This window comes from Ochotona princeps, chromosome 3 (assembly GCF_030435755.1).
Source record: "Ochotona princeps isolate mOchPri1 chromosome 3, mOchPri1.hap1, whole genome shotgun sequence".
Classification (NCBI taxonomy): Eukaryota; Metazoa; Chordata; class Mammalia; order Lagomorpha; family Ochotonidae; genus Ochotona; species Ochotona princeps.
In genome coordinates this window covers 96,931,417-96,955,042 of record NC_080834.1, presented here as the reverse complement: position 1 = coordinate 96,955,042, position 23,626 = coordinate 96,931,417, and the positions used below count along the sequence as shown (strand labels likewise).

Genomic DNA, 23,626 nt, shown 5'->3' with positions numbered 1-23,626 from the left:
GCAAGCAAAACTACAGAATTATTTTCTTATTCCTTTTCTAAAACCAAAGGAAAATGAGTGAGTTAGATTAATCATAGAGCTTTTGTATTCAGTAGTCACTTGAGATATTAAAATGAGTGCAACTTTTTAAAGATTTATATATTTATATTGCAAAGTCAGAAATAGAGAGGAGGAGAGACAGCAAGGAAAATCTTCTAAAAATTGATTCACTCCCCAAGTGGCCACAATGACCAGAGCTGCGCCAGTCCGAAGCCAGGAGCCCAGAGTCTCTTCTGGGTCTCCCATGCAGTTGCAGGGTCCCAAGGCTTTGGGGCGTCCTCGACTGCTTTTCCAGGCCATAATCAGGGAGCTGGAAGGGGAAGCAGGGGCACTGGGATTGGAACTGGTTCCCATATGGGATCCCAGAGTATGCAAGGTGAGGACTTTAGCCAGTAGGCTACTGCACTGGGCCCATGAGTACAGCTTTGAAAGGAAGAAGAAAAGCCTCCTCTTTTGCATTTGATATGATTAACTACGTAGAAAATCCTAAGGTGTCTACTAAAAACTAGTAACAGTAATCAGTAAACTTAGCAAAGTCAAAGGAGAACCTTCACAATATAATCAACCATGTGTTAAATACTTCAAAAAGCCTGAAAATAAGTAAGTATACTTTTAAACTTGTAATTTTGACATAAAAACAATATATTTTGCATTTTATAATGGAAAAGATGAGTCTAGCAAATTTGCACAGTATTTGAGAAAAATGTTGAGAAAAAATGAGAGGTATAAAACATTCTTAAACTAAATTAAAGGTATTCTAATTAATTGGCAGTTTTTCTAATTAATTGGCAGTATAAACTGTGCTGCACATGGATTAGGAAGCACAATACTTTTAAGAGGACATGCATCGGACACACCGTCTACTTGTGAAACTTGCATTCTGTATGCACACCAGTTTAAGTCCAGACTGCTTCACTTCAGCCCAACTCTCTGTTAATGACCAGGGAAAGCAGTGGAGGATGGCCCAACATCCTTAGAACCCTTCCTCCACTTGGGTGATCTGAAATAGGCTAGTTTTCCCGACTCCGGATTGGCTTATCTCTGGTTGTTGCAGCCATCTGGGGAAATAAACCAGCAGAAGAAGAGCTCTCTGTATGTTTGCTTCTCTCTGCATCTTTCAAGTATAATAATTAAAAATTCAAAATTTGTGAGCATAAATGTAAAAATAGCTAAGATATAGAAAATAAGGAGAATTAAATAGATACTTCAAAAAGGAATAGAAAAACGTGTAAGTCTAATTAATAAGTATGCATATTATGTGTACGTAAGCATGAAACAAGCATTTGAAAGGATCTTAACAGTTTTATATATCAGGAAAATGCCAGTTTAAATCACAATGAAATCTACATGTATATTAGAATGATGTTAAGAAAAAAAGTGATAGCATCAAATATTGACACAAATGCCCTCATTTATTGCAGTGGTCAGTGTGAAATAGTACAGCATCTTGATAGCATCTCACCAGTTCTCCATGAAGCCAGCTATACCTTTAACCAGGAATCATAATACAAGATAAGAAAGAATTATACATGAATGTTCATCATAGTTTTGTTCATAATTTTAAAATTAGAAATGATTGATGAATTGATTTTAAAAAAGGCTAATCTTAGTGAAAAATCAGAATGGTGGCACATGAAGCAACATGAATGAATTTTAAATTCATTATCACATAAAATTATTTACCATATTCCATTTATAAAAAATATGTAAACAAAAATCTATAGTGAGAGTAGGGGCTTAGGCAAGAATTGGGAATTACTGATTTACATTAGATAAGGAAAATTGAGTTTAGTATTGTGAAACACATCTTTTAAGAATCTATTTGTAAACAGTGAAGCAAATGTGATGGTAGAGACTTTGTGAAGAACAGCTGTTACCAGGCTCCAGCATGTGAATAGCCTGTCTGGTACTTACCCAGAGGCAGCCATCATGATGCATCTGAGCCCTGGTCAGAAATTTAAATTGAAAAATAATGTCCTACAGCACAAGGTGCAGTTCTACTTGAGAAATAATATCTGAGCTACTCTGGCATTTTTAGGGAACAGAGGAGAAACAAGGGCATGGCACTTGGGGAAAGCATGTTTGAGTAATGAATGTGTGTTGTCTTTAAGAAGTTTTCATCAAAAAGTGTGTAGAATGTGGTGTTGGAAATAAGTTCATGTTTGTGGTATTGTTGAACGGGTGTTGAGAAGTTGAATAATAAGTAGATGGCAGTGGCCTGATACAAGGTCGTTAATAAGTCAGGCAAAGGAGCAGGCTCTGACTCTTGTTGACCAAACAAAGACAGATGGTGTTCCAGGATACATCTTCCTCCTAGCTTGGCTGTTTTAGCTCCAGCTATTGCAATCAAATGAGCAAATATTATACTGAGGAATAAACATAGAAAGTGCCGATGTGAAGGAGACCACTTTTGAACTCTGTTTTAATCCTGGGAAGGTGGTATAAAAAAAAAAAATCGATGCACAAGGGGGCCACTGTGTTAGGATTCAGAAATACTAAGGAGTGCGGCAATCCAGACTGCTGAGCTAAGAAAGCTGAGAGCTAAGAAACAGTTGCTATAAGACTGCGACAGAGCAACATCTGGGTGACCTCAGGCAAGTCCTTTCCGTACCTTACTTTTCTTATCTGTGAGACTGGGATAATAATATAGGCCCTTTATCTGTTGTCTGAAATTCTGAAACGACCTCTTTGAAACCCCAAAATATTTTTATTTTGTTTCCTGAGTTTGTGAAACCCAGCCCAAACTCCGAGGCTTGAAAGCACTTCCCAGTGAGTTCGCACATATGTGATTTCTGCAAAAATATTCCTGCGTGACCCTGGATAAATTCCTTCATTCTTGCCGCAGGTGTACAGAATACACACTACATGAACAAGCCCCCTTTGTAAAAGCCACACCATCCTGGGTTCTGAAATTTTGGCCCCACAAGCCTCATATTAGAGGCTGCATGCCTGTGATAACTTCCCCAAAAGGTTGTAAGGGATTATGCTTTTAACAACAGATCTCTATAAAGGACGCAGTCATGTGATGCTTCAAAAAGTTCACGTAAAATGGAGTTGAGAAAAATTTATTGTTTCTCAATTAATTTTGGTCCAAAACTTATTTAAGTCCATGCAGCTTTCTTTCATAATACCCATATTTATGAGCTTTGGACAGTTCCTTATATACATGTACTTCAAATATTTTTATGCCTAATGAATATATTCTTTTTCCATGAACCTTTTAAAGTTCCCTGGAATTATTATGCTTAAATCCAGATATTATATTACCTATTCCCATTCCTGAGACTGAGTATGAATTATTTTTTGACACTATGCAAACTTTTTCTTGGTACTTGTATATCTGTTCTGTCATGCTTGATTTGTAGTGTATTAATTATTCAGCTGGAATGTTTTGTCCCTCTATGAACACCTATCCTTCATTTCTGCAATCTTTACATTCTTGGAAGAATGCCTTTTTTGCCTTCAGGTGTAAGCTGACAGACTTATTTTTCAGGCATCTTTTCTAAGGTTCATCTTAAGAAACTCATGGTGACATTATATGTCATTCATCTGCTAACAGAAGTCCAAAATACAGTAGTCAATACAAACCATTTTTACTATGTCCTAAAATGATATCCCCTCAGATCAAGTCATTGGTTAAAAGTACAGCAGCAGAAATATCCATTTAGATTTCATTCAGGGTTTTCCCAAGTAGAATTTTATTTTTGTGGCTGATTTTTGGCATGTTTGCTATTACTTCAAGCTATCTAAAACCCTTTTGCTGTGTTTAATCCTTGGCCTGTAGGCATGGGGAATGGATTTTGCAATCCTCTCCTTGCGTTGGAAAATTTTAACTGAAGATTTTTTATATTGAAATAGGGGGAAAGGGAGTATAATTTAAGTAAATACTGTATTTCTAAAGGAAGAAGTAAAATAATTATTTTAAATATGATTTGGGATAAAATATTTGCCTTTAGTCAGAGTTGGGCTGAGGCCTATCAATAATGAATCTCTGGCTCCCATGTCCCTGTGTCTCTCCTCTGGAAAGATGTTATTGCCAATCCATGATTGCTACGTGTGTGTGTGTGTTTAGCCTTTGTGTGCATAAGTGTTACTAGATGCCCCACTCTTGGCCAGCAATTCCAGTGAATGCTGAGAGAGGAGGAATACCGGGATGGGTCACTGACCCAGAGAGCAGGGGTGATAAAGTTTGAGAGTGGAAGGAGACTTGTACTGTGCAGGTAGAAAAAGAGTAACACCACAAGATAGGACTTTTTTTTCCGCTTTGGATTGGGATTCGTGCTTTCTCCACGATGTTTTTGCTAACTCTACATCTAGCCAACCACTGCTCAACTTCCTCGCCTGAAGAAGGAATCCTGGGAAGGAAATATTTTGCTCAGTCAGTGAAGAGATCTGTGCCTGGATCTTTTGGTGCTGTGGCTAGTTATATTATACTAGGCCTGTCATTTGCAAACTGTAGGATTGGATGGCTCTTTCCAACTCTTGCAGCATGACAGTGTCAGTGGAGTATCCAAGGGGAGCACTTGTTTTGTAATTTACCAGCTGGCCAGCCACAGGTCAAAACTCAAACAAAAATAAATTTTTTTTTAAATCTCTTCACTGTTGACCAGATAGTCCATCTTTAAGAAAAGAAAAGAAAAAGATTAATGAAGCCTAATTTTTGTGAGTTTCGCTGGAATATTATGAGGGCGGGATAACTAGAATATCCTAAGCTGACATCTGTCACTTAATGTTTGCTGTCAGTGCATGAAAATATTTTTCTCCATTTAATTTCTGGTAATATTTGAAGCTCCTCATGATATTGTTTGAAGCCATACTTTCATTCTACAGGGAAGGTAACAGGCAATAGTGATATAAACATACTCTGATAAATGTTTCAAACAAACATCAACTTAAAATTGCACAAAATTATTCACTGCTTAATACATATGAACTTTCATATAAGATTGCCAGAGATTAGAATGCCCAGTGGTATAGTTGTGAAGGCTATAAATGTGAATGTGTTTTCCTTGTTCTGATTTTGCATATAATATAATCTCCTGTTGGTTCTCTCCTTTTCTCTACTCCCACCCAATTTCTAAGCAGTATTCCACGGAACTGAAGAAACTATACTGCCAAATTGCAAAGACTTGCCCCATTCAGATCAAGGTGATGACCCCACCTCCTCAGGGAGCTGTCATCCGTGCCATGCCTGTCTACAAAAAAGCTGAACATGTCACTGAAGTGGTCAAACGGTGCCCAAACCATGAGCTTAGCCGTGAATTCAACGAAGGTAAGAAGTGAAATCTATAGCTAAAGGCCCTGTGGGCATCACTGTTTGGACTCTTACTTGTCTGATTCAGTTATGCAATCTGAGGGAAACTCAGTTTGCCTGTCTCATTAATGGAGTGTCTAATGATGATTATAAATAACTGTGGCTTACACAGTGACTGAACTATTCATTTACTATTGATATCTACTGTATAATCTGAGTTAGGGTTAGACATCAGTCTACTTCCAGTTCTTCTTTCCTCCCATCCTTCCCCCTCTCCTTTTCTTCATTTTTTCCTTTTCTCTTTTCTTTAAGTAAAAGGGTGTATAGACAGGAATGTGCGAGCTGATCTGTTTGCCTCAGGCTACAAAATCTTTCATCTTTCATCTTTCTCAGAATGATCTGCCCAAGGATAGCCTAGTAGAGAACTAGAGGGCTAAGCAGAAACAACCAGAGCTGAGTCAATCCAAAACCAGAATCCACAAGCTTCTTCAAGGTCTTCATGCAGGTGCAGGGGCCCAAGGCTTTGGGCCATTCTCTATTGCTTTCCCAGGTCACAAACAGGGGGCTGGATGGGAAGTAGAGCAGCCAGGACAAGTTCCCAATTGGAATCCAGTCCCTTTTAAAAAATATATATGCTTTTCCTTTATTGCACAGGTCATTTCTTGACTGTCAGCATTGTGTCCTTGCAATTGCATTCTGAGAAAAGAACTAATGATATTTCTTTTCTGTTCTGCAGGCCAGATTGCCCCTCCTAGTCATTTGATTCGCGTAGAAGGGAACAGTCATGCTCAATATGTAGAAGACCCCATCACAGGAAGACAGAGTGTGCTGGTACCTTATGAGCCACCACAGGTATAATAATAGCAACAATAATACATGTGTAACTATAAGTATATGTATATATATGTATGTGTAACTATAAGTATATGTGTGTGTATATATATATATATCTATATATGTAGATATATAGATATATATATATATAGATATATATAAAACATACATGAGAAAGTCCTGATAGGAGTTACTGGGAATGCTTCTAGCATCTATCTATTGATATCTTTTTTTTAAAGATTTATTTATTTTTATTACAAAGTCAGATACACAGAGAGGAGGAGAGACAGAGAGGAAGATCTTCCGTCTGATGATTTACTCCCCAAGTGACTGCAACGGCCAGTGCTGTGCCCATCCAAAGCCAGGAGCCATGAACTTCCTCCAGGTCTCCCACACGGGTGCAGGGACCCAAAGCATTGGGCTGTCCTCAACTGCTTTCCTAGGCCACAAGCAGGGAGCTGGATGGGAAGCAGGGTTGCCAGGATTAGAACTGGCGCCCATATGGGATCCCGGTGCATTCAAGGCGAGGACTTTAGCTGCTAGGCCACCCCACCACTGGGCCCAATATCTATTGATATTTTAATCCTTGTGATCAAATGTGTGACCTTTCCATTTTCTTCAATCCCACCTTTCCATTCTCTACTTTCCAAACTCATAAAAAGGAATGAAACAGACTCATTAACATGATTCTGTACTCGTATTCCCATCTGAAAGGCAAATCATGATTCAACTAGCAATTGGGTTTATATATAACTCTGTTTTGTCCAACCAGCAATTGAACTGGTAGTGATTATATATGAATAATGGGTGTAAATATTTTACTCTATCTGGAAATTGAAGAGCCTCAATGCAATGTCTTAGCTGAAGTTTGAATGCATAGGTAGCACATTTGTAAGTGCTGTTGAAGGTAGAATGGGATGGTGGATGGTACGTAACAGTACCAAGACCACAGCAGTTCTTTGTTTTGCTGCTTATTCGAACCTCTGATGTGTAACTTGCTCTCTAGACTTCAGTTGCCTTGATTTTAGTTGAGGATTGCACAAATAATTACATTTTCAGGAATGTTTGAGCTCTATGGTGTTATTCATAGAATTGTATACTCAACTATTTGTCATTCCATTTTATCTACTCTCAGAAATACATTTGAAGCACTACTGCTAATTTTGATGATTTTTAACCCTTGCTTTTCTGTTATATTTGCATATGTAGTATAGCTCATTTGAATTATTGTAAAGATTAACTTGCCTCATTTAATGTACCTCATTTAATCATGTATCCACTATTATAAACATCAGGTTTTAAGTTTTCAGAAGGCAAGGTCTACAGAGATGGGCAATAGGTTTTGAAGTTTACATTCCTAGAAGGAAGTATCTCACTTCATGAGAAGTGGAATTCTTACATGAAAGTGTAAACTTTTTGCAACTAAAGGCTCTTTTCCCTCTTTACTCAGGTGGGCACTGAATTCACGACAGTCCTGTACAATTTCATGTGTAACAGCAGTTGTGTTGGAGGGATGAACCGCCGACCAATTTTAATCATTGTTACTCTAGAAACCAGAGAGTAAGTGACATATGTAGAACTGTTCATTCTAATACAATTTCATGGGCTAAGGGCAAAGTGAAATTGTGTCTGCTTTATTGTGGACTTTGCAAGTGCCTCAGAGAGCTACTGGTGCTTTTTGTCCTTTGTGCTTTAAATCCATGCTGCAAATGCTTACATAAAAGATCTAAGGAAGTGGAGTCAGAATAGGGTGGGTAAAGGTAGAGGAGGCAGAAAGAGCTGAGGAGGTGTGCAATTCACTTCATACCTGAATTCTTGACATTCAACTGGAATTGTTTCTGATTAGACAGTGTTTGTTTTCATGGGGCCCTCAAAGCATTTAGCAGTTTCTTTGAGTAAGTCTGGGCTGCCTTAGGGGATTTCATCACAAGACATCCACTGGCTTAACTCAAGTTTCCTTCAAAATATGTAGCTAAATACAGCTGTTCAGCTAATGGCTTGGAGGTTTTTTGCAGAACAAATGGAATGTTATTTTCTAATGTTGCTTGTGGCATATAAGCACTTTTGTGTCCTGCCAAGTAATTTTTGGTCCATCCTCCAAGAAGCCATGGATGAGCTGGTGGGAATGGCCAAGAGTAGAAATAGGGGAAAAGTCCAGATGACCTTTCAAATTCCTTCAACTTAACTCTGTATCCTCTCTTCTCTTATTCCCAAGTGGGCAAGTCCTGGGCAGGCGTTGCTTTGAGGCCCGCATCTGTGCTTGTCCAGGAAGAGACCGGAAGGCAGATGAGGACAGCATCCGAAAGCAGCAGGTTTCAGATAGCACAAAGAATGGTGACGGTACGAAGCGCCGTAAGTAGATGTAGTGGACGAATGGGATTGGAGTGAGTTCTCCACAAACGTTGCGGGAAAGTAGAGAAAACTTTTTAGAAGATCCTTGAGCTTTAGCGGGCAAGATGACGCCCCATATTTGATGGGAATAGTTCTGGCATTGACGGAGGACAGCAGCTGTGCACTGTGAACTCCAAAAAGCAATCACTGTTAGGATTTGTTGATGCAGGGTTCCCATAATGTGACTTCCACATCAACAGCATTAGCACTGTCTGGAAACTGGGGGAAAACAGAAATTCTGAAGTCCCAGATATGCTCTATCGAAAACTAGAATAGAGATGGAGCAATCTGTATGTAGTAAGCTCTTCTGGTCATTCTACCAGTTAAAGGTTGAGAATCAGTATCTTACTGGTTGGTATCAACACATCTTTGTTGCTGAACATGAGGCTGAAAATAACATCTGCCTATCTCATGACTTTGGAAACAGTGAGACTTGGAATCTATGTCCTAAAGCCTGTTCTGGAGAATATGCAGATCTAAATTCAATGTGTGTTTCACTTTATGACTATCTCAAGGTCTCTCTTACTTAGTTGCTTTCCAAATTTCACCTTTTAATCAAAGAGGTTTTTTGCTTTTTGTTGTTTTGCTGTGTTTTAAGTGAAATATTTCAAAGAGTATACAGTGCAAAGTAAATGGAAGCAGGGTTACTGCAGCTGGGAGTTGCAGGTAGCTTCTGGCTCTGTGTGCTAATATCAAACACAATTTGCTGATGGCATGTACCACCACAGAGCTTACAATTCTAGGTCATGATGTATGAAAACCATATATTTACAGGATGTTCTAACATGCTTGCATTTTTCTCCCAGCAAATATATTGCATAAGCCTGACTTTATTACAACTTTTTAAGTTTTATTTATTTTGTTGGAAAGGCAGATTTATGGAGAGGAGAGTAAGAGACATCTTCCATCCCTTGGTTCACTCCCTATAGGGCTGTAATGGCCAGAGCTGAGCCAATTTGAAGCCAGAAATCATGAGGAGTCCCAAGGCACTGGACCATCCTCAACCACTTTCCCAGGCCACAGGCAGGGACCTGGGTGAGAGGGGAGCAGCCAGAACACCAATCAGAGCCATTAAGACGAGCTGGTCCAGAGGATTAGCCAATTGCAACATTGTGCTAGTTCCAACAAATATTTTACAGTATTTTGTGTAATAACTTATTTTCTGACAAAGATTTAACCATTATCATTCAGAAGATGCAAAATATTTTATAGGAGAAACTCCTATCACATCAAGTTTAAGTGTTTGATATGACATGTTTTTCTGTTAGGTTGTTTCTCTCTTTAGTCATTCCTCAAAAAGTTATGTATTTATTTGATAAAAATTATTTTACCCTTAACTTTGTATGGTAGAATAGTTTTTAAACTCTTCCCTGGATTGCAAATTAATTATCTTCAATAAGAAGAAATTATCTGAATTTTTGTAAAAAGATCATTTCTATTCCTTCAATCCTGGATAAAATTTACATTTCAGAAAACTATGATAACTTACCACTCATTCACTTGAATAAGACAATGTCCACAATACGCATTCACCTACTTGAATATAAATGCACAGAAAAATAAAATGCAAAACTGATTTCTGTTCTTTTACTGAGCAGTTATTCACAGAAAGCCCCAATCAAGGCAGAGTTCCTTCTGCACCACCTAAGCTGAAGGCTGTTGCTCAGTGTTAGAATCATCCTCTTGTTATTGCTCAGATTGCATTTGGCGTAAAAGTAATCATCACCAATTAAATGGATATTTAAGATTAAAATCTTTAACATGTTGCTGGTGCTACTGCGTGTTTAATATGTATTTAATATTAATATTTAACTGTTGAATACGTTTAACATGCATCATTGCTTTAGAAATATTCCCAAGAGGTAATAGTATTTTTTTTTCTTTCCAGCCTTTCGTCAGAACACTCACGGCATCCAGATGACATCCATCAAGAAACGAAGGTCCCCAGATGATGAGCTCTTGTACCTGCCAGTGAGTCTCCCTTGGGTGTTCGTTATTTTACTTCATTGTAATGATATTTGTGGGTGTTTTTCTATACAACCATCCTCCAATTACCTTTGGAAATGGCAAAAGAGGTGTCTTAGCTTGGACAGTTCCAATAAACTACCATAATCAGAGAGCCAATTAAAACAACAGACAGTTATGTCTTAAACTTCTGGAGGTTACAAGGCCTCCCTGCAAAGGGTCAACCTGGATGGGTGCTGATGAGGCCTTTTACCCATTTGTAAATTTCTACCTTCTCCTGTATCTTCAGCTGGTGGATGTAAGACAGAAGAGTTCAGTAGGGTCCATTTCAAAAGGACCCAAATGCCATTTATAAAGACTGCACCCTTATGACCTAAATTACCATCCAAACACCTCACAAGTTAATCCCATCATGTCTGAAGTTGGGATTTCAATATACACATTTTGAAGGGGGTTTTAAGCATTTAGTAATAATGGCAAAATGGTGGGAGGGAAGCAGGCTAGTGAGATAAAGTAAGTGTGATTTATTATTATTATTATTATTATTGTTATTGTTATTTAAAGCAGGAGGGTCAGGCACTTGGTCTGGTAGCTAGGGTATCTCATACCATTCTTATATCTTGTATTGCAGTGTATAGGCTTGTTTACAGCCCCACACCTGATTCTAGTTTTCTGCTACTGCACACTCTGGAAAGAAGCAGGCATTCTCTGCCACCCATCTTGGAGATCTAAATTCAGTTGCCAGCTGATGGCTTTGGCCTGAGCCATCCCTGTACATTATGGACATTTGGGAACTGAAACAGCAGATGGCGGTTGTCTCTGATTCTCTGTCAAATAAATAATTAAACAATATGGAAATTTTATATCTTTCCATAATTTAGAATGTAATAATAGAATGAGTTCCTTTTCTTACCTATCCACTCAATCAGAGCTATCTTCACAACAGAATATTTTTATTTATGTCTAAATTTAATTTGCACTTCATTATTTCATGATAAAATTATCCTGGAAAGTATGGTCTAAATATTGTCAGGAAGACTATAAAAAGCTAGTAACACAGCAGTTCTAGAAAGTTTATTTTTATTTTTTTAAAGAAGTTTTATGAAAAACACCTCAACAAGGCACAGTCCTCAGTAGTATGTGCATAGCTGGAAGCTTCAGTCCTATTGTTATGTAACAGATTATTCACTTCCACGGGGAACGTTGAACCTCTCTAAATCAGAAGTTAGGCTACACTATTAGACTATGCATCCAGTTGGTTGAATTCCTGCTACATTAGTTCTTTGTTGTCTAGAGTGACAATAGATTTTTGGTGGACCGAATAGTCCTTGATGCAATGTAAACTAATATTGGACACAGGCAAGCAGGATGAAAACAATCTAAAAACTATCACCCTGGGATTGAAGTTCAAGCAACTCAACAGGTTTGGGTGTGTCACAGCTTTCGTCACACGTTCTTTGGGCCACAGTACTTAAGGAAATAAACTGCTGGTTGGCCAACTGTACAGTGAGTTACCTGGAATTGTCCATGTGTTGTTTGTAAAGCTGAATACAGAAACTCACTAGAGTTTTCAGTAAAATATTACACTGATGTATTAATATCCCAAAAGATAAAATATACTTTCAGGTGCTGAGATAAATATCTAAGAAAAATCTAAAATCATTTATTTATTTATTTACTTACTTGAGAAATACACAATCGGGGGGGGGGAGGCAGAGAGAAAGAGAAAAGGGGGGAGAGAGAGAGAGGAAGACATAGAGAAGGAAGGGACGGAGAGAGGGAGAAGAGAGATCCCAACTCTTGGTCCATTCTGCAAATACATGTCAATGGCTGCGGGTTAAGCTGGAAGCTCGAAATTCTGTCCAGGTCCCAACATGAGTGAAAAAGACTCAGTTACTTGAAGCATCATCTTTTGCTTTCTTTGGTGAGTATTTTCTGGAAGTTTAATTGAGGAGGCAGAGTTTGTAATTTAACCCAGGAATTCTGATATGGGGTACACATATTTCAACCTATATATTAGATTTAACGTATGTATTAGTCTAGACTTGTCCCTGAAAAAAGCTATATTCAATGAAATTTCAGTCTATACTCTTGGAAGCAGCACCGTGTAATGGTTTGTATCTTAAGTGAAAAACTAGCAAAACCAAAGTATGTAAAAAATTACTAATTTAGTATATATTTTGTTGGTATTTGTTAAATACCAGATGGGCTGGACCTTGGGCATTTAGCGATTTATAGGACACAGTTCTGCTTTTAAAGAACTTGCCTTCTACTGAGGACACAGGCAGCTACAACATGATGAAGTAACTGTTGGGCATGGAATGCATAAGACACAGGGAAAGCCAGATACAAACCAAATGTGTACACTTTAGGGAGGCTTCATAGAGAGAAGGTTCCCCAAGGCTTGGACAAGGAGAAGATAATCCAGACAAATTAAGAAAATCTTTCATTTCTGAAGTTTTACATGTTATGCTTCTTTCCTCAGGCTGGGATAGAAGTGACATCAGTAAGATGCCACAGTGCATGCTGTGAAGAGGCTTTCACTCAGCACTCTGCAGGGACATTGCTTGCCTGTGGTCCTAACTGTGCTTTTTAACACTTTTGCCAGGCTGAACACCTTTGTCCTTCCATGGATAGAAGTAATTTATTCTCAGTTTTCATGGTAGCTTTGTTTTCATCAATGCTCCTGCAGACAGCAGAAATTTAGAATCCTATGGCCCTCTGACTTCAACACTTTTCTTTTAAGACTTATGCATGACCTTTCTTGCGTGTTTACTGGAATACTTTTCTTATTTGATCTATAATATTGACTCAATAGCATGGAATTCACAGCCAACAGCACTGGAGATAGCCCATGCCTAAACAATGCTCATCATACACATCTATTTTCTCTCAAGGCATTCTGTCTTGCACATAAGGGTACTAAACAGCATGATGGCTTTACCTTAAGGGCTGTTATAAACAGCAAGATCACCAAAAAGAAGCAGAAAAATGTGGAAAATTCAATGCCAAATAGAGTTCACAAAAGACCCTTACTTAAACTGTAAGAGCTGAAGCAAGACAGGGCATCTCCTTGTTGCCCTCAGCTTGAACATGTTCAGGTGATTCCAGCTTTGGTTTACACTCTGCAGGTCTGTGAATGATCACAAAAGCACCAGTCCTGATTTCTGATGTCACAAATGAGTGTTAGTGAGTGGCAGGTTTTGCAAAGCCCGAGTCCATACATCATGGATTGCACTCCAGCTCTTTATTTTGCCTCTTTGCATTTACTCTCTTACACAGGTGAGGGGCCGCGAGACTTATGAGATGCTGTTGAAGATCAAGGAGTCCCTGGAACTCATGCAATACCTTCCTCAGCACACGATTGAAACCTACAGACAACAACAGCAGCAGCAGCACCAGCACTTACTTCAGAAACAGTGAGTGTGTCCACATGTCCTGAGGGGAGCATGAGCAAGACTGGATGCTTTCCTATTAATAGTAGGGAGCTAGATGGGCAACAGAGAAGATGACACTATGAGGCAGCAGATTGCATTAGCTTGACATTAGTTGGTGTGGCTTTCATTTTTAGTTTCAACTTTTCTGTGTTCTGATAATGACTCCAGACTAGTGAATCACGGAGAATACGTCTCAATTTCTGATCAATACATATCTACCAATGAATGAATTTCCAGGACACAGTATATGTATATTTAAATGTATATTATGTTTTATGTATATTTAAAAATGTAGAATCTTCCCTCATCCTAGTGGATTGTCTCATGCATCTCCTAGGACATATAAGGTCCATGTCTGGGAATAATTCTGTAGAAATACAGCAAATAGGTTTTACTACAGGATTTCTTATGTGAGTGCTGTGTTCAGAAAGATTCTAAAACCTAGTGCATGCTTTTTGGAAATGTGTTGGTACGAGAGGACAAAACAGTACTATGCTGTGATTTAAAATCATTGCTCTATGGTATCTTCTAGCACACATTTATGTGTGAATCTGGCAAACATATTAGCATTACACACAGCCCAATTTGTTTTTGCCCATTATTTGAAAGACAGAATTACAAAGAGGGAGAGACAGAGACGAGAAGAGAAAGATCTTCCATCTATTGATTCGTTGCCCAAATGGCTGTAATAGCCAAGGTAGACCGAAGCCAGGAACCAAGGACGTCATGCAGTTCTCCCACATGAATGGCAGTGGCCAGATACTTAGACCATCTGCTGCTGCTGCTGCTACTTTTCCCAGCACATTAGCAGAAAGTTGGATTGGAGCTGGAGCAACCAGGGCATGAATCAGTGCCTGTATAGGATACCACCATCATAGGTAGTGGTTTTTACCAGCTGTGCCGCAAAGCTGGTCACCTAAACAACTAATTTGTATGTTAAATTTTACATTGAATGTTGAATCTTTAATAATGCCAATTGTTTCATGACTAATAAGAAGAGTAGATTTTATGAATGGGTAGAAATTTCGTTAATCAGAACTCTGTTTATACTTAACTTTCAATGGTTAACAATAATCATTTGCTAATTGAATTAAGGTTTTTCATATGTGTAAGAAGAATTGCCAGTCTTTGCAGATAAATATAAAGTATATACCTTTTGGGATCTATCTAATACAGTCAACTTTACAGAAAAAAAGAAACAAAGCCTTAGTTTACTCTAAGTTTAAGCAAATTAGTAATAAAATAAAATAAAAATGAAGAAGTTACAAAATAAGACATTTATCTTTCCTGAAACAAAGAGTACCTTTTAAAATAAATTCATGCAAGCAATAAAATAATACCCTTTCCCAATATGTTATTAGCTACTATAAAGACACAGCTATAGAGAGTGTAATAAACAGGTCTCCTACTTCTTTTATTAACCCGCAAAAGTCAATGTGGACTAGAATGCCTCTCAGATAGTCAGGAGGTATTGGATAGCATCTATTGACTATGGGCTGAAGTGGGCAGCGAAGAAAGAGAAAAGAAGCATGTTCTCTCTTCACAGGACTTTTAGTTGTTAGGTGTTTAAGACCCTTTTGGCTGGAAAGGAACTCACCATTTACTGTTTAGCATGAAAGCTTTGCAAATTGAAATTACAGGGGATTTTTACCTAAGGCTGTGCAGAAAGTTTAATCAGCTAATTCCTTGGGGACACAAAGTATTCTAATAGAGAATTAGAACTCAGGGTTACAGGCAGAATTCCTAGTGCTGATCACGTGGATTTGCTGTGAAATCATATGGAAATGCATGTTAATATATTCAAATACAGAATCAATTTAGTTCTCATATAAGACATACAAGGATCAAAGAAATGGAGACTTATAAAATCATTTATAGACTTACGGAAAAGAACTGCCTTTCCCAAGATTGGTGGTTCATCATTGCATTAAGAAATACTCCAAATTGCTTCCAGTTCACTCTGGTGAGGTTTAACTGGCCGAAAAATCCTCAGGAGAATTATACAGTGGAAGCACACTATGCTGAACTGGTTGATCTGCTATTCTGTCGCCTGTTTATTTTTTGTTGTTGTTGTTTTTCCAGTTTACGGGAAGTCTGGTCATTTAGCACAAAGATAGGTCAGTTTTTGTTTCTCATAAAATATTGATCATAGACACTTTAGATTGTGCCCTGTGATCACTTGCAACTACTCATCCCATGATTCCAGTACAAAAACAGATACCTGGAATACATAAGTGTGACGTGGGAATGGTTATTACAATAAAATCTTACTTGTGGACCCTGAAATTGAACTTCATACCTTTTTTTCTTAGATTCTGTGAAATACTGTTTTCCTTTTGATTCTCACTACTGCATTTATATGCCTAAAAACATTGTCAATTTATGAGCCCAATTTGGCTTCATCACTGTCATTTATACGAATCACTATAGTCCATAGTTGAGTGGTTCTTCTTTAGTTGGTTCTTGAGGCTCAGATGTTATTTGGTAATTACAAGCTAATACATATATCCAAAATATGGAGGTATTAGCACGACTTTAGAACGTTTTGAGCAACATTCCATTGTCTAGCAAGCACTGTAACATTTTTTAACAGAGATCTCATTCTTCTTAGAAAGTGAGGTATGTCCATGTAGAAATGGAATATGGCTAATGATGCAGCCCCTTTATAGATAAGACTAAATAGTTGATTCATTTAAGTTTTTCCATCAAAGATCTGCCATGTGATTGCATTAGTATTAAGGAAAAAGAAGAAAGATGGGGTTCCTATATTTCTTTATCTGGCAACACAATGGGTAATTCCTAATTAAAATATGTTTTGAATATTAATAAAAGTCCAGAAATTCAGTCTCAGAGTTGTCAAAATTAGTAGTACACACTTAAGTAACATCCATGGATCATACAAGAAAGGGAGTAGTTTGGTACAGTGGTTTTAGAGACTTTGTAATCCAGGAGGATAGGCCTCCATTAGAGCCGAAGCTATCTGTGTTTGCTGAAGTGAGGCACATACAAATGTGTGGTCCTTTGTTCCTACATGGTGAGTGACACTGTGCTTCCTGTCTCGCTGGTTAGCATCGCTCTAAATAAAGTTTATTTATTACCCATATTCCTTAAAATAATTTACTTCATCTGAAAAAACTCTTTTATTTATAATCGAGTTTGTTAAACAGACCGTAAGACTTTAGGGTCATATTTTTATTTGGTTTTTGTTTGTTTGCATGTGTGGTCATAGAAAAACAATGAAAAATGAATAACTATATTGATTTTTTGGTGTGATCCTTTGAAAGTAACATATGCATGTTTTTGAGTTATATCTCACATCTCTGGTAACTTGTGCATGAAAATCTAACAAACTGTAAAGTGAACATTTCAGAAAATATACACATTTGGTCTAATTATGCTTTTACAACATCACACATATATGGACCTCCTATGAATGATATCCATCAATGTAAATCCTCTAGCTGACATATTTTTCTGCTGAGTTTTTTTTAATTCTTTTGATTTCATGCTAATATGAAGAAAAAGCTACAATTATTAGAAAAAATGGAAATATAATTTTCTGGCAATGATTTGAAAAGAATAATCTTGGGAAATGCTGTTAATAGCTTGCAAGATCACAGTGCCAATTTTATACTGTTCAGGAATCAATTTTGTATTTTCATTTACAGTAAAAGGAAAATTAGTGTGAAGGCTTGGTTTTCTAATAGGTGACAAATATTTTCAGCTTAACTACTTTGTTAGTTTTATGCTGTATTTTTTTTCTGCTAACTTTTTATTTGTGCATGGTTTTAAAAAATCTTTCAAAATTGCCTTCATGATCATAAGCTTTTGTGAATGTTAGATCTCTTGTGAATCAAATTGTCACAAATATAAGTAGTCTCTGCCTTCTTTTTGAAAGACATTTGATTTTAGGTGATTTGCTCATATGGGTGTAAATATGTAAAATTAGGTTTACAGAAGGCAGCATTTGTTGGGGAAAAATTGGACTCCTTTTTGTACTAGATGGCTTGCCTTTATGTTTTCAAGGGATATTGATTCTTCAGACAGTTTTGGAAAACTCACTTAACACATATTTTGGAATTTCTATATTTCAAAGCAGATTCATCCTTTTTTTTCCACTTTCTTTTTTACTTCATCATTTATCTTGCCTGGTGTCCTGATTTCAGGCCTACATCACGTTGTTACAAAATTGCATTGCTATTTCTCAGGAAAATTATTCTTATTTATGTATTTATTTATTTTAGTTTCTATAGGGCAAATTTTTAATTTGAATGCAAGTGTCTATCCTGTGCCTTTAGTGCATTTCTTTATGATTTGACCATTGTGGCTCAGTAGCAATACAAGTCAAGCAATAATGCTACAAACCGAGTCCAGAAGGCTCTCCAGTCTCTCCCACTATATCTTGTCAACTGACACCCAGGGACTCTACTTGTGATTTCATATAGAGTTTACAGTAATGTTACAGAATCAGATTGGAACATAGAGGATTTACATTGCAGTCTCTGGTCTGCCTAATTGGTTCAGCAAATTTTCATAAAATTGGCTGACACATTGGCTCAACTGCCTAATTCTCTACCTCCAAATGCCAGAATCCCATATGGGCACTGGTTCATGTCCCAGCTGCTCCACTTCCAATCCAGTTCCCTGCTTACAGCGTGGGAAAGCAGTGAAGGATGGCCCAAAACTTTGGGACCCTGCACCCATATGGGAGATCCGGAAAAAGCTCTTGGCTTCTGGCTTCAGATCAGCTCAGCGAGGGCCATTGCAATCATATGGGGAGTGAACCAGAGCATGGCAGATCTTTGTGTCTCTCCATCTCTTGGTAAAACTGCCTTTCTAGTAAGAATACATTTAAATTATATTTTAAAGTTTAATGAAAGTAAAGCACAAACTACACATGTGTTTCAAAAAATTCCTGGGAAAAGCAATTAAAAGATTAATTTTTTGGTTAAAAAATTCTTGTGGAAATCTCTGCATATAAGGAGTTTCCTCAAGATTTGGGGAAAATACATATTATGAAAAACTCTGTATGGAATTTAATTTTTTTATTTATCTGAAAGACAGGAAAAGAATTGGAGGCCAACCTGTCTCATCTTTTGATTTACTTCCTATAATGTTCACAACAGCCAGAGTAGGGCCAAGTTAAAGCCAACATCCAGGAATACTACACAGGACTCCATTGTGAGAGATCCAAGTGCTTGAGCTTTCACCTGCTCCTGGCCAGTGTGCTCAAGCCCATCAGATGGTACTGGACTTTGCCATTTCCAGTTAAAGTTCTATCTCTTTAAGCTAACTTGGTTGTGATTATCACCAAGAATACTGACTTTTTTTTCCCCCTCCATCACATTCATGTAACTGAAAGAGAAGAAAGCAATATTTCAGGATTATCAATTTAGGAGAGAACAGAGGACAGAAATCTCCAAACCGATAGAAGGTATTAACATATTTTTGCAGCTGGTAGAAACCTACTTTACATTTCCTGAGTGTTTGTTAGAAAGTCCAGCTTTCTAGGTAAAATCGGAAGAATACTGGAAATTTAATATGGTTCAAAATAGATTAAAGAAACAGCAAACATTTTTACTATTGACATATTTTTACTTTAACTTCACAGCTATGTTATGAATTTTTCAGAGTAATTTATTGGCTGTGAATTGGTAATGAACATAAAAATCAAAGATGAACTCACTTTCTCACATCTCAATAGTGTAAGTTCTAGGTTAGAAATTTTAAATATTTATAGTTCACATACTCTTTTAACACTTGTATGATCTTAGCATGTTTTTGTATGTTCATCTTTGCTTTAAGGGAAATTATCAATTTTAATAACCAATCCAGAGTTTGGAGCTATAGTGTTTCAGCTGGCAGTAAACTGATTCCTTATGAATTTGTATTGTGTCATATAAACAAAGATGATACTAATTCTTGCTGATGAGATGGCCTGCTGACTTCCAGCCGGTAAATAGAACCGACCTTTTCTTCTGAACATAGCCAAAGGTGATTTAAAAAGCCATTCTGGGAAATAACTCCTAAGCATTTCATGGAGTTGCACAACCTCTAAAAAAATAAAAAGGGCTTTTTTTCCCCCTGAAATCCTATGACATAATTGATTTCTTAATTATGCAAAGGCTGCTTTCAAGAGTTTGATGTATGCATTTATAGGCCAAGTTTGTGACTGAAAGGATTAAGATATTATCCGTCTCAATGTGGGCACATAGACAATACTCATTAATAGTGCTTTATAATGTGTGATGACACAGACACTGTGCTGAAAAAGATCATATTTCTTCATATTGCATAGTTAGGATAGATAAGAACAGTAGTGAGGTTTAGTAATTGAAAAGATGATATTTTTACCAGGTTGAAAGCTTATTCTTGTTTCTCCATTGCCTTCTTGAATTAATTGCATCCAATAAACCATGCTGATAAGCACTGTGCTAAGTGGAACTTGTTAAACATATATGTACTTGGGCCTTACCTAGTCTCAGAAGGGATCTTGGAACACGCATTCTTTCTGTGTAAATTGCACAGGCGGTTCTGAAGTGTACATCCGATTATTTCCTACTGCCTTATTTCATTTCTTCTTTGTAAAAATAAGAAATTAACTGAGGAGTTTTAAAGAAGGTTGAAAAGAAAAAAAAAAAAAGTAACTTCCCAGGCATAAAATTCTGTCTGTTACAAGTGCTATGATCATGAAGGTATGAGGAGTGTTCTGAGCTCAGTCGATTTGAATACATGACATCCTAAGCCTTCATCTTTTCTTTTCTCTGGTTCCTCTCTGCAGTCTCCTTTCAGCCTGCTTCAGGAATGAGCTTGTGGAGCCCCGGAGAGAAACTCCGAAACAGTCTGACGTCTTCTTTAGACATTCCAACCCTCCCAACCGATCAGTATATCCATAGAGCCTCCCTCTGTGTTTGAAGTGTGTGTGTGTTGTGTGTCCTTGTGTGTGTGTACTTGTGTATATGTGCGTGAACCAGCCCTTGTAAGCAGGACTTGAAGACACTTTGGCTCAGAGACCCAACTACTCAAAGGCACACAGCCTGCAATTAGAGAATCTTTGGAAGGGACTCAAAACATTACTTGGAAGGGTGTTTTCTGCAGATTCGTGTCCTGAGATCTGGTGTTGGCCATTCAGGAACTTCTGTGTTTGTCTGTGGGCTTCTACTTGTTTCCTGGGAGGAAAGGAGTCAGATGGGGAGAGGGGCATTAAGATGTTTATCGGAACTTGTCTCTATGACCTTCTGTTGTGTTTCTAAAACCCATAAAGAAGCTTTTGAGCAGGTCTCAAACTTAAGATGTCTTTTTAAGAAAAGGAGAAAAACTAGTTTCTGTCTGTGCCTAGGCAGATGGTAGGTGACTTAGGCACTCAGTCAAGCCCTTGAATGCTGGTCATGCAGTAATATTGCAAATGGTGTCAAACAAAGGTGTCAAATGTACTGCTGGGCAGAGGGGTGAAAATTCCTTAGTACAAGGACTTCGCCGGGTGAGGGAGAAATAGGTCTCTGTTTTTTTTCCCCTGTTGAGAACTTACCTTATTATTATCTTCTCCTCACACAGAAATGAAAAGCTCAGTAGTGCTCTGTGAGCTCCTGTGTCTGCCACCATCTCAATATAACTGGTCTAATATAGCCTTCTGGTGCATGAAACCGTGGAGACTTAACATAAAACTATTGTGTGCACCCCAAGGTTGGTCACCTTAATATTGTGGTTTCATTAAGAAGAGAGAAACCACCCCAGTCTCATATTGTCTCTGGCACTTTCCATTATTAAGTGCCGCAAATGGAGTTCAAAGACCTCTCTCCAAATCTGTAACTAATTTGGAACTTCACGCCCTCATTGCTACCCACTATAAAAACAATCATGTTTCTGCCACTGTTCACAGGTATTTCCCCGGGTTCTCCTTCCCAATCTTCCCACACCAAATCAGTTCACTCTGTATCACCAAGACAACCATATCTTGTTACTGAGGCTATTGCTTTAATGGATGTGTGCTTTAAATTTCCAATAAACTTTTGCATCTTGGTTTATCTTGCAAGGTTTTTTTTTTCTGTTTGTTTGTTTCTGTCTCTTTTGCTCGCCTTCCCCCGCCCTGAATTTCTAAAATATTCTTGGGTAAACACTGGAAGTGCCATGTGTAGGCCAATGAGTAACAGAACAGTCATTTTGATCGTGTTGAAATGTATTCTGTCATTGTTTATATTTTTATTTAATGAACATTATATCAAAGTGATCAATCCTAAAAATTCACTACATTGGTTAAATTGCCTTGGAATAGATTTTAGATGTAATAGTGTTAAGTTTTGATAGAGGGAACTATCCGATAATGTAAATGTTTGGTGTGATTATAATATCTCACCTGTAACTGTACATAGTTGAATTGATGGAATTATGTAAAAGTGGTATTTGGCCAAGCTTGGAAATAGCTGTTGCCCTTAGCCTTTCAAAGTAGCTGCATCCATCTGGAGGAAGGTCATAGTGGGACAGTATTGAACTGGGCAAAATTTAGAGGAGGCGCAGTTCTTTTTCTTATGTTTCATGACTCTTTTTCTTTTTTGACCTTTTTCATACAAGCAATGTTCAGTTTTATCTTCAATATCTTTTTCCCTATTCAAATTCTATACTTCAGAAATGGTTTATTCAAGTAGTTTTAGCTTTAAGTAGTAATACACTTTACAAGGGAATTATTTGATATATTAGAAGTGGAAAATTTTTCAAAAAATAAAGAAGAAAAGCATAGGTATAATGGAATTCACAGCATTTTGTAGTTGGAGAGAATAACTTGTGCCTTCTCAGGAATTTTGACATCTTACTGTGTAATCACCAGAGCTGGAATCAGGACACTTACCTTCTTTTTTTTTTTTAAAGATTTATTTATTTTTATATGGACATAATAGTATTACCCACTTCCCTATACCGCCTGACCTTTTTTTTTTAACCGTAGTTAACTATGTAAAGATTGTCAACAACAATACAATAAAATAAATTCAAAAAAGATTTATTTGTTTTTATTACAAAGTCAGATACACAGAGAGGAGTAGAAACAGAGAGGAAGATCTTCCATCCGATGATTCACTCCCCAAGTGACCGCAACGGCCAGTGCTGTGCCCATCCAAAGCCAGGAACCAGGAACTTCTTCTGGGTCTCCCACATGGGTGCAGGGTCGCAGAGCATTGGGCCATCCTTGACTGCTTTCCCAGGCCACAAGCAGGGAGCTGGATGGGAAGTGGAGCTGCCGGGATTAGAACCGGCGTCCATATGGGATCCCGGGGCGTTCAAGGCGAGGACTTTAGCCGCTAGGCCACGCTGCTGAGCCCAGGAAACTTACCTTCTAATCCCAGATGATCTAAAACCAATAGCCCTGAAATTTGAGATGCTAGCAATGTGTAGAGATGCTTACCTTGTTAGAGCTATGAACTACAACTTCCCTTCACCTGAAATTCTCTCCAAACTGAAGAGGCATTGCATATGACTTGTGATATCCTGTCCACTGAGTTCCTAGAGGAATCTGATCAACATCTAAAGAAAACAACGTTAGGTGAACATAGTGTTACTTTTCCTGAGGGGCATTGTGTCTTCATGTTCTGGACTTTTATTTTGGTTTTGTGTGGATACTGGGTAAGAAAAATCAACTGCACAGATCTTGCTGTTGCAGAGTGCACTTTGCTGCTCTTCAGTTTACCCCAGAAATCGCTGAGACTGTTTATTCAAG

General features: G+C 37.8%; 1 protein-coding gene across 5 annotated transcripts in view; it reads left to right on the top strand.

Moving 5' to 3' along the window:
- TP63 (tumor protein p63) overlaps window positions 1-23,626 on the top strand; it is a 217,633-nt gene that overhangs the window by 183,526 nt on the left and 10,481 nt on the right. For 2 of the 5 annotated variants that reach the window (XM_058662120.1, XM_058662118.1), the window contains exons 5-10: window positions 5,125-5,311; window positions 6,030-6,145; window positions 7,578-7,687; window positions 8,343-8,479; window positions 10,407-10,489; window positions 13,766-13,902. In XM_058662120.1, the coding sequence (XP_058518103.1) occupies window positions 5,125-5,311; window positions 6,030-6,145; window positions 7,578-7,687; window positions 8,343-8,479; window positions 10,407-10,489; window positions 13,766-13,902 (770 nt within the window). Of the gene's footprint in view, window positions 1-5,124; window positions 5,312-6,029; window positions 6,146-7,577; window positions 7,688-8,342; window positions 8,480-10,406; window positions 10,490-13,765; window positions 13,903-20,701; window positions 20,817-23,626 lie in introns of those variants that run through there. The other 3 variants (XM_058662122.1, XM_058662121.1, XM_058662119.1) reach the window with 3 other exon arrangements.